At 38.5% G+C, this 17,115-nt stretch overlaps 1 protein-coding gene across 5 annotated transcripts in view; it reads right to left on the bottom strand.

Annotated features, from left to right (window-relative positions):
- Nucleotides 1-17,115, bottom strand: part of htr4 (5-hydroxytryptamine receptor 4) — a 199,945-nt gene that overhangs the window by 127,247 nt on the left and 55,583 nt on the right. For 4 of the 5 annotated variants that reach the window (XM_087995423.1, XM_087995422.1, XM_087995425.1 and 1 more), the window contains 3 exons: nucleotides 7,896-8,096; nucleotides 5,617-5,770; nucleotides 4,489-4,545 (listed from right to left, as the gene is read on the bottom strand). In XM_087995423.1, coding sequence (XP_087851549.1) covers nucleotides 4,489-4,545; nucleotides 5,617-5,770; nucleotides 7,896-8,096 — 412 coding nt within the window. The remainder of the gene's footprint in view (nucleotides 1-4,488; nucleotides 4,546-5,616; nucleotides 5,771-7,895; nucleotides 8,097-17,115) is intronic. The other variant, XM_087995426.1, reaches the window with a different exon arrangement.

The following is a 17,115-nucleotide window of genomic DNA, read 5'->3' as shown; positions in this document are numbered from 1 at the left end:
TCCTGATTTACCATTATAAATTTCCTAGATTCAGCCTTTAGAGGATTAACATTCACTTTAGTTACCCTTATCTTTTTCAATTCTTGTAGGAACTTTTACTTTTTCAATATATCAGGATGTTTTTCTCTCTCCCATACTTGAATTTCTCCTTCCTTTTTTTACTCATTCCTTGCTTTCTTAAAATATTCTATCCAATCTTCTATTAATCTGTAAAATGGTATGCTTTTTCTTTTAATTTGATAAAATCTTTAACTTTCCTAGATGGCCTTGTAGGCTGTGTCATAGAGTCATAGAGATGTACAGCACGGAAACAGACCCTTCGGTCCAACCAGTCCATGCTGACTAATTTTCCCAATCCTATCTAGTCCACCTGCCAGCACCCAGCCCATATCCTTCCAAACCCTTCCTATTCATATACCCATCCAAATGCCATTTAAATGTTGCAATTGTACCAGCCTCCACCATTTCCTCTGGCAGCTCATTCCATACACGCACCACCCTCAGCTTGAAAAAGTTGCCCCTTTGGTCTCTTTTACATCTTTCCCCTTTCACCCTAAACCTATGCCCTCTAGTTCTGGACTCCCCCACCTCAAGGAAAAGACTTTGCTATTTATCTTATCCATGCCCCTCATGCTTTCTTTCTCACAAGAATGTATCTTTGCAGCTTAATATTAAATCAGTCCTTAAATGTCTACCATTACATCCCTACAGACCTGCCATTGAACCTAGTTTTCCAGTTTAGCCAAATTGGTCTTCATACACTTATAATTGCCTTTCGTTAAGTTTATAACATAAATCTTTAGCTCACTATGCTCTATCTTGAATTGAATGTAAAATTCAATCACTTTATGATCGCTGCTAGCGAGCGGCATCTGCAAACCTTTAATCGAAGTCTCCTCAGTGACCAGTGGAAGGTATATCAGAACGCATTGCCTTATTGAATGTGGCAACATCAAACTTGTGCACTTTTTTATGAATGTCTGTCATCTTTCATGGGAGCTTGCCTTTGCCATGGGGTGGCACGGTGGCTCAGTGGTTAGCACTGTTGCCTCACAGCACCAGCGTCCCAGGTTCAATTCCAGCCTCGGGTGACTGTCTGTCTGGAGTTTGCACATTCTCTGCGTGGGTGTGCTCTGGTTTCCTCCCACAGTCCAAAGATGGGCAGGTCAGATGATTGGCCATAGTGTTAGGTGCATTAGTCAGAGGGAAATGGGTCTGGGTGGGTTACTCTTCAGAGGGTTGGTGTGGACTAGTTGGGCCGAATTATATAATTATATTTATATAATTATATTTTGTAGTTTATTATCACAATGTTCAAGTTGAACAGAAACAAAACTATTTTGTAAAACTCCTTGTGTGAATAACATGCCTCCCTTTATTTTACGCGATAGTCGCTACATACAACAAGAGAACTAATTTGGCCGGAGGTAGTTAGTTGTTTACAAAACAGTCTTGAATGGATTCAGGTGGCCCTTCTTTCATGGGAGCTTGCCTTTGACATGGAGGTGCTCTATTTGTGCTCTCCACAGCATGTTCAGTCACTACTGAACTTCCACTAGAGCGGGTGCTCTGAGAGTGAAGATCTGGTATATGCAGCTTTTCAGTGAGGTGGCAATATTTAGAAGCCAATTCTGGCTGTTACTATTCCACTGGACCTGGATTTTCTTTTTTAATGTTTGATGATGTGAAGTAAATTTTGCTTCAAGGGTAACAGTTGTCACCCAGCCCAAGTTCCTTTCAGACTGTGGTAGTGAGCTATATTCTTAAATGCATGGTGCTATTAAGGTAAGGAGTTCAAGGATTTTGAGCCAACAACAATGAAGGAACAAGAATACTTCAAGACAGTGTGTGGATTGTAGAGGAACTTGCAATGATGGTGGCACCATGTAACTCCTGTCTTTATCCTCTCGGTTAGATGGTTGAGTCATGGTAGTTATCAGGGAATCACAGCATGAAAGAAGGCCATTTGGCCCATTTTGCCTGCACAGTCTTATTAAATGAACATAACATTGTGAATGTTTTAAAAATCAGCCAAATGCATTATAGCCGCCATGACCGAGAATACAATATGCAGAGTGCTGTCTAATTTCTTGTCAATACAAAGAGATCTGCAGCCTGTGTTTCTATGGAGACACCGACTGGTCCCCGGCTGCTTCTAGGCAGGAGGGCTGCTAGAAATTCCAATGAAGTTGTGAAATCATGCACTGATGTCTGAATCAAACTAAAAAGCTTTCTTACCTGCCACAAATGACACTGCAGGGTGGAACTTTCAGCTCCATTGGATTTGTAAAACCCCCATTATCAATTTGGCTGCCCAATTAAAGATTGACTTTAATGGATAGGAATATCAGACAGGGGCCAAAGGTTTCATACTGGACACAAACAGCAATCTAGACTCAACACTGCACTGTTTTTCAGGAGGGTATTTCACTCAAGTTTCTGCATATTCAATTTCCAAATCATCGATTCTGCCATGAACTAGTGCAACCAGGCAGTGTAAAATTGCACTTATAATGCTCTTGTTAATTTATTGAAGAATAGCAACCTGATGCTGCTTTCTTAATAGAGCAGAAAATAGGTTTAACGCAAAAAAAAAATTAATTAAAATTTATACTCTATCATGTATGAGTAGCCTAATTTTAAAAAGTTGAAAATGTGTAGAACCATCGTGCTTAGTTATCCCTCTGATTCAAGGATCATGTCTGTTCAGAATTGTGAGGTTTTTTTCTGGGATCTTCATGTGACTGAACAAGCTAATTCTCAACCTGCAAAGCTTTAAATCATAGGCCTGGACATCCCATGAGACTGCGTAATCTGGATTTGTTTCCTTTTCTTTCCTTCTCTGTCAACATTTTGCCTCATCACTAAGACCATTTGCAGTTAAAGCATGAAGCAGCTTAATGAACAAGCTGTTGCCATTTTGAATGATGCGTAGCATATTCCTTCCATTCATTAATGCCAATACCGTTGTGTTTCAAGGAAAGGTTCAGTGTGTCATTGTACTGTTTTCTTTTCCTTCACTGAAATTTTGACCATTTGAGAGTTAAGAGAACAGCACCCAGCAGAAGAAATACTTTTCAGGATCTAGATAATGTTCAGTACAATGCATATTTGGTTTTTCATGAGTTTTGCATAATACTCATTCAGGTGGCTTCAAGAAGGACACTAGTATTTATTTGATGGTCCTCCAATTGAATTCAAAGATTACATGGAGACATTGTTCATTGTTCTAGCAGTTATTTCCTTGATACACAGTCCAGGGCTTGCTACACTGCAGCAGTATGGAGATGACAACAGCTCTGTACAATAGGACTTTTGTTGACTTGTCAAGGTCTTTGTTATTAATAGTTTGTAGAAGGCTGAATCTTCTTATCTTGCAGCCTATTTCCCGTGGGTGAGGAAATCCTCCCCGTATCAGTGTGGCATTACGCCTTCCAAGAGAACCGCTGAATTTATCAATACACTATGGTGTAATCATATCTCCTTCCTTAATATCATTCTCATTATTCCTTTGAATATTGAACCCCACAAACCATGAGCTATGGCTTTTGATTATTCTTCTCATCTACATATTTCTTTGCTTCTTTCAGCCTGTGCGTTTTCCCTCTATCCACTGTTGTGGTTTTGCAGAATAGGAGTAAACAAACTAAGATGGATGAACATTACATATTTGTTTTTAAAGAAAAGGAGAAGCAGCAGGAAGCTCATGGCTGTCAGTTGCATCACAAGGATATTGTAGATATTCAATGTGTAATCTGGTACCAGAAATATATCTCTAACATCACCATTTTGCACCAGCTCAATAAACTTCCTTTCCTAGCATCATTTCCCTGAGGGGTAGCACATAGATAAGAAATAGGAGGAGGTCAAATGTAGAACCTTGGGAGATCCAGACTTAATCGTGAGAGTGTGGGAAGATAAGTCATTACAGATGATTTTCTGACTACAATTCATATTACAGGGAAGCAGTGGTGCAGTGATAATGTCAGTGGACATATTACCATAAGTCCAATGATAATGTCATTGAACTCATGGTAATATTATTGGATTAGTAATTTATCAGCCCCAGGTTAATGTTCTGGGGTCATGGGTTCAAATCCCATCATGGCAGACGGTGAACTTGATAAAAAATCTGGAATAAAAAGCTAGTCTAATGGTGATCAAGTAACCACTGTTAATTGTCATTAAAAAACAACTGGTTCACTTATATATTTGGAAAAAGGAATTTGCCATTCTTGCTGGTTGGGTCTACATGTTTGTTCAGATACATGGTAGTGTGGCTGACTCATAACTGGCCTGTGGGCCATTACGGATGAACAATAAACACTGTAATGTCCTTATCTCATGAACAAATTAAAAAAAAAGATAATTTAGCAAGGGCTGCTCTGCCTAACTATACAGTGGAAAAGAGGAGTTTGAGGAGAACGGTTTGATTAATTGTGCCAAAAGCTGCAGACAGCCTGAGTAGTAAGAGAAGGGATGGATTACCATAAGCACAGTCACATGGAAGGTCTTTTGTTTCTTCAATACTTCAGGAGCAGAACCCTTAAAAGTAAAATGGAAAGATAGGCACAGATTTGGGAGACAACAAAACATTCAAGGACTTTGGAGTAATTCTATATAATTATCAAAAGGAGTTATTTTCCATGTGTGACACACTAATATGTAACATAGAACAAAATTTCTTTTCTCTGAAGCCATGCTAACCAGATGATTTACCATCCAGAATCTGCAATCTCTCCCAGTAAAAATTAGAACTTTAATTGCTGGAAGTATTCTGATGATAATCAGCATTTCGTGAAACGACCATACAGTCAACCATTGCCAGCCCATTTATCTCCAGAGACAATGCAACCAAATGCACAAAAGCATATACAGCTAATCTGGTAGAGTTCTTAGTCAGTTTCTCCAAGTTAATCTGTAAAAGGGTTCTCAATTTGGGCCAGGGGGAGGGAGATGTACTTCACACTATTGCATTGAAATTAATGTGTAACAGTCCAGAATATCACATTGGAAGGGAATATCACACAGAAAACAATTCATTTTAAAAGCACTAAAAACTCACATTGACCCAGCAACAGCCTGCTTTTGTCCATTAACAAATTGTACAGAGTTACAAGCAAAGCCCCAAGTGTCACTGCTCACTTTTGACAAATAAGCTCATATTGTCTCATGAGAACCATTCAGTAAATATAATGAGTGGCCAAGAGGCCTTTCGCATGATCAAGAGGTGAACATCCTTCACACCTCATAAAGCTTTCAGAGAGCAAGATTTAAAGGAACAGCCAAAACATTTGCTCCTTGCCCCACTGATGCAAAATACAGGCTGTTTTTGGAAAAGCAAAATACAAAAAATGACCTTGAAAGATATCCCACGTACTTTCCTTGAAAGTGAAGATGAAATTGAAACCTAGTCAGAATGATCAACACAACGGAGTTCAGAAAAATGAATTATTGTGCATTACTTTTGGAAAGATAAATTTCCAAAGATAAATTTCTCACTTATCAGCAATTTTGATTTGCAGAAGCTACCTATTCCTGGTCTGTGTTGGATAATATGAATTTCACTGCATATCCATATCATGATTTAATTTTATTATGTTATAAAATACTTACCAATTCCTGTATTCCAATGATATTCCAGCCTTGCATGATAGGTAGGAATGAAATAAATGATGGGATAATCCAACAACCTCCAAGCATTATTGCAATGCGCAAGGGTGTCATTTTGTTCCTGTAAACCAGAGGTTGACAACAGATAGCGTAGTACCTAGCAAACAAAATAAAGAAAGTTCACTTCGTTCAATAATTCATTTCCAATCTTCAAATATTAATCTCTCCTTGCTTTAATCCCATGGTTATTGCTTTAGGTGTCTTCAATTTCTTCCTTTGCAATGTCCATATAGATCATTAAAATGTCATGAACAAATATGGAAAATAATTTTAAAAGGCTCATAGAATGCTGGCCTCTCTAAATAGGGGATTGGAACTCAAGTGGGTAAAATCTAGTTTCAGCTATTCAAAAGCATGGTTAGAACAAACTTGTATTATTGCTATCAGCTCTGGGCATTATGCTTCAGAAGAATATTTTAATTTTGGAGGGAGTTTAATATTGCTAAGAGCCTTGTTTAAAACTTGGGAGTAAAATTAAGAAATGCCCCTAACACTCAAAGGGTGGGAACACTTCATTGCTACCAACAATTGGTGTTTGATAATTGTTAATTTTAAAACTGAGGCTGATAGATTTTTGTTATCCAAAAGTATTGAGACAGAGGACAGAAGTGGCACATGAAATATGTATCTCATTGAACAGCAGAATAGGTGTTAAGGTTAAAAATGACCTTTTCCTCTTCCTATCTTTGATTGAATAATGGTTTATGTGTAGATTTGGCCACTGTCAGTTTCATCTTTTTTCACAAAAGTTGGCAAGAGTTACACTTTTAATTAGCCATGATGTGGAAATGCCAATGTTGGACTGGGGTGGACAAAGTCAGAAGTCACACAACACCAGCTTATCATCCAACAAGTTTATTTGAAATCACATGCTTTCAGAGTACTGCTCTTTTGTCAGGTGAAGTCACTTTGTGATTTCAAACAAACCTGTTGGACTATAACGTGGTGTCATTGACTTCTGACTTTGGTTTAGCAGCAATGAGGTCAGATAGCAGTGTCATCGTTACCACAAAATCTGCCAAACCTTTTTTTTCAAGGCTGAAAATTAAAATTGAGATAATAACACAATTTGAAATGTTCAGACATCTCTATATGTTCTTTCCATGTACAATTTGAGTCAATACAGTACAACAGCAAATGTCTAACTTTAATTCATTATATCAAGCAGATCAGCCAAATCCTAATGAGCCAGTTGAACACAGAAGTGGAGTTGAGGAACATCAGCACCTTTGTGCCACCAGGCTTAATAATCACCATTTTCAATCCCATTGGAAACTATTACTGTTGTACTTACTAACTACAACGTGCACTGCAGCAATTCACTAAGTGCACTTTAATCTTATCTCCTATCCTCGTGGTCCCTACCCACGGGAATGATAAAAACAATATAAGAAATTGTGAAACAGCATCAACGCAAAATTCCCCTCCAAGTCACATATCACCCGTTTTAGGGTGTATATTTGCATCCTCTCATTGGGTCACAATTCTGGAATGCACTATTTAAAACATTTGTGAGGTACAGCCATCAAAATGGCTGTAGTCTTACACGGAAAGCCCACCACTATCTTCTCAGAGTTAGACGGCATAGGTCATTAAGGTGACTTTGCCAGACTTCACCATATCCTGAGAACAAGAAAGAAGCAATTTCCTGAAAAAAAAACTTCCTAATGGAAAATCATATAGTCATAGAAATAAGCAGCACAAAAGATCATTCAGCCCATAGTGTCAGTTCTGGCTCTTTGGTAAAGCCCTTCTATCAGTTCCACTTTTCTGCTTTTTTTACCTCTATAGCCCTGTGGATTTCTCTTCTAATAAGTACATGTCAAATTTCCATTTGAACATTACTAGTGAAACTACTGTACTTCTACCACTTCTTCACGTAATGAGTAACAATAATTGGACATGTTAAAAAAACAATTAAGCATACTGTGATTATTGATTATCGCTTTGTATTTTGTGATGTGAAGCTGTGTTATCAATACATCCATGAAATCTATGATATATCCTTACATTGATTTTTCCATGCTGAAGATTATCTGTCAGCTTATAACTAAAACATAGCAGTTCACAGTCATGAAACTTAAAAAACATATTTTGCTCCAAAGTTTCAAAAATGACAAGGTTATCGTTAAAGTAATATTTTAAGAAGTGTGTGTACCATATATAATTAAAATACTGCCCTGTGCTATTTTAAAAAGAACAGTGCATAGAAAAGTACATACCTATCTAAAGAAATACAGCACAGATGAAGAATAGATGCTGTAGTAAGCAGGACATCGAGTGAAGTCCGGACGAGACAAAATTTATCTCCATATATCCAGTTTTGCTGTATTAGTTCAATAGCTCCAAAAGGCATTACCATGACGGAAACAAGCAAATCAGCAAATGCCAAAGAGACAATAAAGTAATTGGTCTTGATTTTCCTATAATAAATCAGAATATTTTTTAAAAACTCATTAATAAAATCTCAGAAAAAATTGTAAAAATTGGTCCCAAGTAAAGAAATTGTATTCTTTTGAATTTTCATATAAACCAAAGTATAGAGATGGCAAATATCGTGACACTTAATACAATCACTCGATATATGATGTAACGTTTATCCCATGAAATAATCACAATGGAATTCCATGATATCATACAGCAGCCTTAAGACCAAGAGTAGAATCATATAACAATTGTAAGCATCCCAATAATGGGACTGAATTTGAGCAGGGTTTCCATCTGGAGTTGTGACTGCCAGATGACTAGCCATCCCAAGATGGACAGAAAATTAACACAGTTGAGTGCACAGCTAAATAGACAGCAGTGGCAGAGAAAATGTGTGTGGCATTCAGGTCAGACCCTGATCTTTATAGGAAATTGAGATATCACTTCTGTGAAGCCATTAGAAACACCTAGAGGCAATACCAGACTAAACTAAAAACCCAGAAAAAAGGATGAAGGGCTTATGCCTGAAATGTCGACTCTCTTGCTCCTCAGATGCTGCCTGACCTGTTGTGCTTTTCCAGCGCCACACTTTTCAACTAAGCCAGAAACCCAAAATAACCACACCGACTCCCGCTTTTGTGGCAAGGCCTATATGACATAATGGGCTGCAAAGCGAAGCAGAACAGAATAGCAGACAAAAATACATCCTTCCTTGATCTGCTCAATGCATTTTACATTTGTTTTGAACATAAGGTGAATGAAACGGTGTAACCTGCCCGACGATCTTGGATGCACCTCTTCCCTCAGTTACCGCTGCAGACATTAGTTTGGCCGTCTTGAGAGTGAACCCACAGAAAGCGACTGGACCAGATGGAGGTTCCGACAGCGTATTCAGATCCTATATACCAGTTGGCGGGATTACTTGCTGACATCTTTAACCTCTCTTTACTAGCAGCTGAAGCCCCCACCTGTTTCAAGAAGACCACCATCATCCCAATACCAAAGAAAACTCATGTAATGTGCCTTAACTACTATGGCCTGATGGCTCTGATCTCTGCAATCATGAAGTGCTTTGAGAGGTTAATCATCGTTCATTTCAATTCCAGCCTCCCATGCTTCCTTGATATCTTTCAATTTGCATATCATTGCAACAGGTCCATGGCAGATGCCATCCTCCTGGCCCTACACTCATCCCTGGAACATCTGGATAAGAAGGATACCTACGTTTAACTCCTACTCACTGACTGCAGCTCCACCTTCAACATCATAGATTTAACTAAAGGATTCTCCAAACTGCAAGACCTAAGCCTCTGCTTCGCCCTCTGCAACTGTATCCTCAACTCCCTGACCCACAGATCGCAATCAATAAGAATAGGCAAAAGCACCTCCTTCATGACAATCCTCTACATCAATGCCTTGCATAGTCAGCCCAATACTATACACCCTGTACACTCATGACTGTGTGGCCAAATTTTGTCCTAATCCATCTACAAGTTCACTGATGACACCACCATTTTAGGCCAGATCTCAAACAATGATAAGACAGAATACAGACCAAAAGACAGAATCCTTGGTGGTGTAAAGATAACAATCTCTCCCTCAACATCAGCAAAATGAAAGAGCTGGTCATTGACTTCAGGAAGCATGATGGAGGGCACACCCCAATCTACATCAATGGAGCTGGGGTGGAGATGGTTGAGAGCGTAAAATTCCTAGAAGTAATGATTACCAGCAATCTGTCCATGTTGAAGCAATGGTCAAGAAAGCAATGTCTTTAGTTCCTCAGAATGCTAAGGAAATGCAGCCTATCCAGGAAGACTCTTGCCAATTCTGAACACAATTGGCATGGTAATTGCTCAGCTCAGGACTGTAAGAAACTACCGAGTTATGAACACAGCACAGTCCATCACACAAGCCAGCATTCCATCCATTGGCTTCATCTATACTTCTCATTGCCTCAGAAAGGCAATCATTATAATCAAAGTTCCATCCCACCCCTGTTATAATCTCTTCCAACCTCCTAATTAGGGCAGAAGATTCAAAAGCCTAACTGCATGGATCAACAGGTTCAAGAACAGTTTCTTCCTTGCTGTTATTAGACTTCTGAATGGACCTCTGAAACTTTAAATTTAATGTTGACCTCACTCTTTGTGCACCTTCTCTGCAGTTGTAACATCGTATTTCTCGCTATGTTCTTTTACCCTTATGAACTTTGTATGGTATGATCTGCTTCTACTGCATGCAAAACAAAAGTTTTCACTGTACCTAAGTACATGTGACAATAATAAATCAAATCAAACCAAACAAAAGAAGTCACCAACTCCACAATCACCTATTCAGCACTACATTTAAATGGCACCCAATAGCACCTTCCTGCCTGCCTGAGAGGAAGAGTTTGAACTGTTATCAACCCCTCTTCACTTGTCACACTTGGATTCCTGGAGCTGCAAATCACTCTGTGGCACCCTCTCTCAGGTACCTTTCACCTTGGCTTCATCACCATCAAACTTCCCTCCATTACACTAGCCAACCTTCTGTGACCCTCATTCTCGACAAACTGTCTGTGTGAAGCATTGTAGTGACTCTACCTGTAGGCTCTTCACTCACCAGGCCTTGTTAGCCAAGGGAAAGAAAATCAAGAAACAGTTCAAAGGGCTAATAATCAGCCTGGGAACCCTTACACCCTCAGAGGGAAAATAATAGTTATGAAGATGCACTTAAAAAATGCCTGTCTGTTGCCCTAGAGCTGCTCACATCAGCTTCAAACTTACATCCCGGACCTACACCTCTCATCACTGTTGATATGCCATTATCCTTAATCATCCTTAACTGCCTTTCTTTACCTTTAACAATTCCAGCCTCATCATTAATCTGTTATCAATCGACCTTGGTCACCAGTTATCATGATTGAGTTGCTGTCAGTGAAATTGGATGTTCTTTCTCTTCCAGTTCCCTAACTTTGTCTCACATCATCCTTCATAGGGGTAACACAACTTGATCTCCCTCCCTTGGATGGTCATGCTCTAATCTCCCTGGTTAATCGCCATCCTCCCTTCTACAGACAGTCATGCCCTGACCTCCTTGAACTGCCACCACAACAGCATAAGCAACAGCTCAACCTTCACTCTCGTGGTTCTTAAACATTTTCCTTATATGTAAAGCAGTTTGTACTCACTCCAAATTAACGAGGAAGACTATCTTCCTGCTGTAAACCACCTTTAACCAACTGCAAATCTGAATGTACTCATTTCTTGTTTGTTTCCAATTTAATCACAAAAGTTATAATCTGAGAAGCTAACAAAGTGTTTGGAAAGCTATGTATGATATGCTGACTCATTTCGAATAGGTTCATATCCACCTTTAATTTGCCATCAATTTACTTCCCAAATTATACCCACCATCAGGAAGGTGGTCATTCACCTGCTGCAAAATTAATTGTCTCTGTCAGTCTTGAGTCCTTTTCCCTGTTTCCACACAAAATATCTCCTCTCGGGTTACTTCCACCTCGCAGTTTTCTCAATTTTCTAATTTTTATCCCTTTTGAATCTCTTCTTTTGGTCATAATCAGGAGTGAAAGCATTGACACATTACATATTTTTCTAATTATGGAAATAGAGTCTGAAACATTGATGAAGGACTCAATCACTTTTCTCACTAACCAAAAATGCACTCTCTTGTCAGTGTGGTTGACAGTATTATAGGAAAGAATGTTTCCCAAGAAGAAAGAAAATGATTTCTCCATCAGATGACTCACAGGCTCGTCAGCACTTTCCAGATGGCTTGCATTTCTTCATAACATAAGGGAAACAGTTGAAGACTATTACATCAGATGTATAATGGCATTGGAGGAGCGCAGTACATATATCATTTATTTATAAATTGTCATTCAAAGCCTTATTAATGACATGTGAGACTCCAAGTTTAATGCTGTAGTTACCTGGTAATATAATTTTTCACTCAGTAACACTGTTTATGTGATCACAAAAGTATTTAAAAACTTTAATTATATTTTCAGATTGTCCACAAGCTCAGTAGCATGCGCTAAATGGAATGTTCATCATAACATTACAGCATCCTATTCCTCCACAATTCACTAGCATGCATTTACGTTTTGTTTTTAAATCAGATGATTTTATCCAATAAGATAATTTGTGTTATATTTTCGCTCCCATTGTGCTATATTAAATGTAATGTGTATAAAGCTGAATTCACATTTGCTGCATTGCCAAATTTCATCCAGTGATTTTTTTCTCAAAGCTATTGTCGGACTAACATTTCTGTGCATTCAAATAGGCAATTTTTGTATATTTCTAACATGTAGAACTTGCTTTAGGTCCGTTTATGTCCTTTGTTGTTATTCTACTGTTATATTTGAAATAGAATTTTATACTTGTCTTCAGATTGTGCTATTTATTCTACCAGAATACTATTGACACTTTTGTTTAAATATTATTATATTAATTTTCTTTTTTACATTCTTGGAGTCCGTTTTCCCCAATCAAGAATATGTCCACTTTTTTGTTCGTTACAAGGGTTAGATATACACTCAAAGCCTAATCTGAAAACTAATCTTTCTTGCTGTGTAGTATGCTAATGTACACAGATTCTGCGCCTCAAAGCATTTATCTTAATTAAATGACTCATTAGTTATTTGAGAAATGTTGACGCAACATAGTTACAGGTGCAATAATTTCCTGTTTTATTTTACTATTGCTTGCAAAATTCTCTGAGACAGCAATTTTCAAAATTTGAAGTTTTTTTTGTTAGTGAATTATGAATTAGAAATAAAAACTGATACTTCGCTCGTCTTTGCTTTTCAAACAGAGCCTTACATTCAATTTGGTAAGACCCTGCGTTTTAGAAATCCATGACTTGGTTAAAAATAAAGCATTTCAGTAGTTATATATAAACCATTAAAATGTGTAAAGGGTTATAATTGTAGTAAGCAATGAAAAGTCACTTGGATGTCGTGCTGCACATTAACATATGGAACATTAACATATGGCATTAGATATGTTTACTCCTAGTCATTAGTTCCAGTATTTTAGTGAAATATGAGTACATTTTGTTACAAAATTGGAACATAAAGAGTTTGCAAGATAATATATTAAGGTAGAAAAACTTGTCTATAATACTGCTGACAATGGCATGTTCCTTAAAAAATCCAGAACACTTGTTGAAATACCCAGCATTGAAATACATGCAATTGTACAAATGTTTTGAACTTACACAATAAACAGCTATTAAATTCAGCAGAAAAACTAAAGATCATCCTTTTCAGTGAAAGGTAAGTTTCAACAGTAAAATAGTCTTAATTATTGATAAAGAACCTTGGTGGACAATTAACCTGTGGGGATTCCAATCTTCCAGCTTTTAATTATTATGGGGATACCTATATTTAAAAGCTATTTTCTTTCAGACTCTTATATCTCTTTCTCTTGACCCCATCTTCTTGATTTAGTCATAAATGTATGATCTGCCATTAAAAGAACTATTCTGACTTATATTTCCTGCATGAGGTATGTTTCTACTCAGAAATGATTCTTCAATCTGATTATGGGGTGAATACAATTACACTTTATTCACACAAGTCTCAGAATCCATGCAGAGAGTGCTGCAGCCAAGGTGGCTTTCTAATCATTGCATATTCCAGTGCAAAACTTCAGACAGGCTTTTAAGCAATCAGTGTCACAAAGGGCTGTTGTTGTTAATTTATTTCTGATAGTTCTGTTTGCAACTTTTTGAGTTGATTCTAGTTGATTCTATATAGACAGGGAATGAGCCTTTGTTTTCCATATCCCTAAAATGCATTGTGCAGCAATAACTTTATGGGTGGCACGGTGGCTAGCACTGTTGCCTCACCGCGCCAGAGACCCGGGTTCAATTCCCGCCTCAGGCGACTGACTGTTTGGAGTTTGCACATTCTCCCCGTGTCTGCGTGGGTTCTTCCGGGTGTTTCGGTTTCCTCCCACAGTCCAAAGATGTGCAGGTCAGGTGAATTGGCCATGCTAAATTGCCCGTAGTGTTAGGTAAGGGATAAATGTAGGGGCATGGGTGGGTTGCGGGTCGGTGTGGATTTGTTGGGCCGAAGGGGCTGTTTCCACGCTGTAATGTAATCTAATCTAAAACTTTAAGTGGATTCAGGGAATTATTGTCTGCAATAGAAGCTTGGGAGATTCCAGGACTCAGTACTACTTAAAAGCTTGATGAAGGGTTTTTGCCCGAAATGTCAATTTTCCTGCTCCTCGGATGCTGCCTGACCTGCTGTGCTTTTCCAGCACCACTCTGATCTAAACTCTGGTTTCCAGCATCCGCAGTCCTCACTTTTGACTACTTAAAGGCTGGCTAACAAAGTTTGAGGCTGAGGGAATAGGACAGTAAGAGTCAGCTTGGATGAGAAGAAAAGTGGCACAGGGCAGAAATCAGTCAGTTATGGTGAATGGTTATTTTTCTGGACAGCAGAAGATAGGCAGTTTCTTTGCTGAGGGGTTATTTCTGCGACTATAGCTTCTTGGACTCGTATGAGTGAGCTGAATTTAGGTATAGAGTGAATTTCAAATTTTGCCAGTGATACTTTAAGATGTAGCTGAGCAGTGAGAATGATACCAATCTACTACAGCAGGACACTGGCGAACAGAATAGATAGATAAATGGTCGATGGAATTTTATACATTGAATTATGAGATGATGCATTTTGAAAGAAGGGACAGAAAAAGGCAATATAGTTTTAATGGCACAGTTCTAAAAAGAGTACAAAGACAGGGGAATCTGGGGGTTCATGTGCAGAAGATTTTAAAGATGAGAAATGTTGAGAGAGTAATTAGCAAAGAATAAGAGATCTTAGGCTGCATTAATGGAGGTATTGAATACAAGCTCTTACATCCAGTTCTGGTCATCACCCTTTAAGAAGATGTTAGGATTCTTGAGAGGTACAGAGGAGATTACCAAAATGGTTTCAAGGTTGCGGGGTCAATTGCTACAAAATTTGGTTGTAAACTTGGCTTGCTGTCCTTGGGACAAAGGTGTTTGAGGGGAGATTTGTAGAAGTGTAGTAAAGAATAAGACCATAGGACATTAGGAATGTATGAACAGCCTATGGAAACTGTCCTGCCATTTGATATGATCGTGGCTGATCATCCACTTCAAAGCCTGTTTATCCTCACTATCTTCAAATCCATTTTTGTCATTGGTCTTTAGAAATCTACCAATCTCCACGTTAAACATACACAGTGGCTGAGCTTCCACAGCTCGCTGAAGTAGAAAATTCCAACGATTCCCAAATCTCTGAGTAAAAACAAATTCTCCTCATCTTAGTCCTTTACAGACTCCCCATTATTTGAAATTGTGCCTCCTGGTTCTAGACTATCCAACCAGGAGAAACATCTTACCTGTGTTTATGTTATCTATCCTTTTAAGTTTTTTTTTATTTCAACGAGATCACTTCTAATTCTTCGAAACTCTAGAGCATACTGGCATAATTTCCTACTCTCTCTTCACAGGGCGGTCTTACCATACCAGGAATAAGTCACTCCCTCAATGGTAATATACTCTCCCTAGGGTAAGGGGACCAAAACTGCACACCATTCTCCAGGATGATCTAATTAAAATTCGATACAACTGAAGCAAAGCTTTGCTACTCCTTTACTCAAATCCACTTGCGATAAAGGTTAACACACAATAGGCATCCTAATAGAACGCATTCTAGTCTTCAGTGAATTAATAACAAGGACGCCCTGAGCCCTTTCTACATCTACAGTCTTTAATTTCCTACCATTGAGAAGATGGGCTGCACATCTGATCTTCCTACCAAAGTGGATAGCTTCACTTTTTTCACATTACATTCCATCTGTGATGTATTTGCCTACTTACTAAAGCCTGTCCAAATCCTCTTGAAGCACACATTCTTGTCATCTGTGAACTTGGAAAATACTACATTTGGTTCCTCCACCTACTTCATTGATTTATGCTGTGAATAGCTGGGGCCCAAGTACTGATCCTTGGTGTACTCCGGCAGTCACAGCCTGACAATGTTAGAATGTCCTGTTTATTCCTTCTCTGTTTTATACCTTTTAGCTAATCCTTAATCTATGCTTGTACATTACCTTCTAAACAATGGGCTATAATTTTGCCAACTAACTTCTTGTGGGGACCCTTCTCAAAAATGTCATGAAAATCCAAGTATATTATGTCCAATGATTTCTCTTTATCAATTCTGTTAGAAACATCCTCAACAACTTCAATAGGTTAATCGAACATGACTTCTTATTCATAAACCCATGCTGACTATGCTCAATCCCATTGTTGTTATCCAAGTGCCTCATCATTTATATTCTAACATTTTCTCTACCAATAATGTAAGGCAAACAGGTTTGTAGTACCTGATTTCTCTTTCTTTTTCTTCTTAAATAGTGCGGTACCATTTGCTATTTCCAACCTACAGGAACCATTCCAGAATTATATAAGTTTGGAAGATATTCAGCAAAGTATCCATTATCGTTATGGATACCACTTTCAACATTCAATCATGGCAGGTTGAAACAAAATAAAGCGACTCCCAGTAGCTGATGGTGCAAGGGTCTGAGGAATATAAATTTAAGATATTGTGCAAAACGTGCATGGGAGGTGTGAAAAAGTGTAGCAACTTATTTTTTGTGTAGCAACTTATAATGACTTGGAGCCCATTGTCTACCAGGGTGTGGAAGCAGAGACAAGCAGGCAATTGTGGCTGAGTGGGTTGCTCTACAAAGAGACAGAATGGATATAATGAGCCAACAAACCTCCTTAGGTGCTGTTAAAATTCTTGGGGTGGAATTTAGTGTAATCCCCTATGGCAGACTCTACAGCAGGAGGGCATTTAATCCAATGGAAGGGTGACATATAATATCCACCAAACGGTTTTATGCTGCTAGTAATCCTGGCCTCAGGTGGATGCCACTCTGGTGGCATTGCCAAGCAATGAAGACTTTCCGGTGACCAATCGGCCCATCCTTGGCAGATGAGATTTCCATTCTAGTG

This window comes from Chiloscyllium plagiosum, unplaced genomic scaffold (genome assembly GCF_037043375.1).
Source record: "Chiloscyllium plagiosum isolate Xiang-an unplaced genomic scaffold, Cpla_swu_hap1 HiC_scaffold_16, whole genome shotgun sequence".
In the NCBI taxonomy this organism is placed as follows: domain Eukaryota; kingdom Metazoa; phylum Chordata; class Chondrichthyes; order Orectolobiformes; family Hemiscylliidae; genus Chiloscyllium; species Chiloscyllium plagiosum.
Note: the sequence above shows the minus strand (reverse complement) of the source record. Positions and strands in the feature narration are given on the sequence as shown.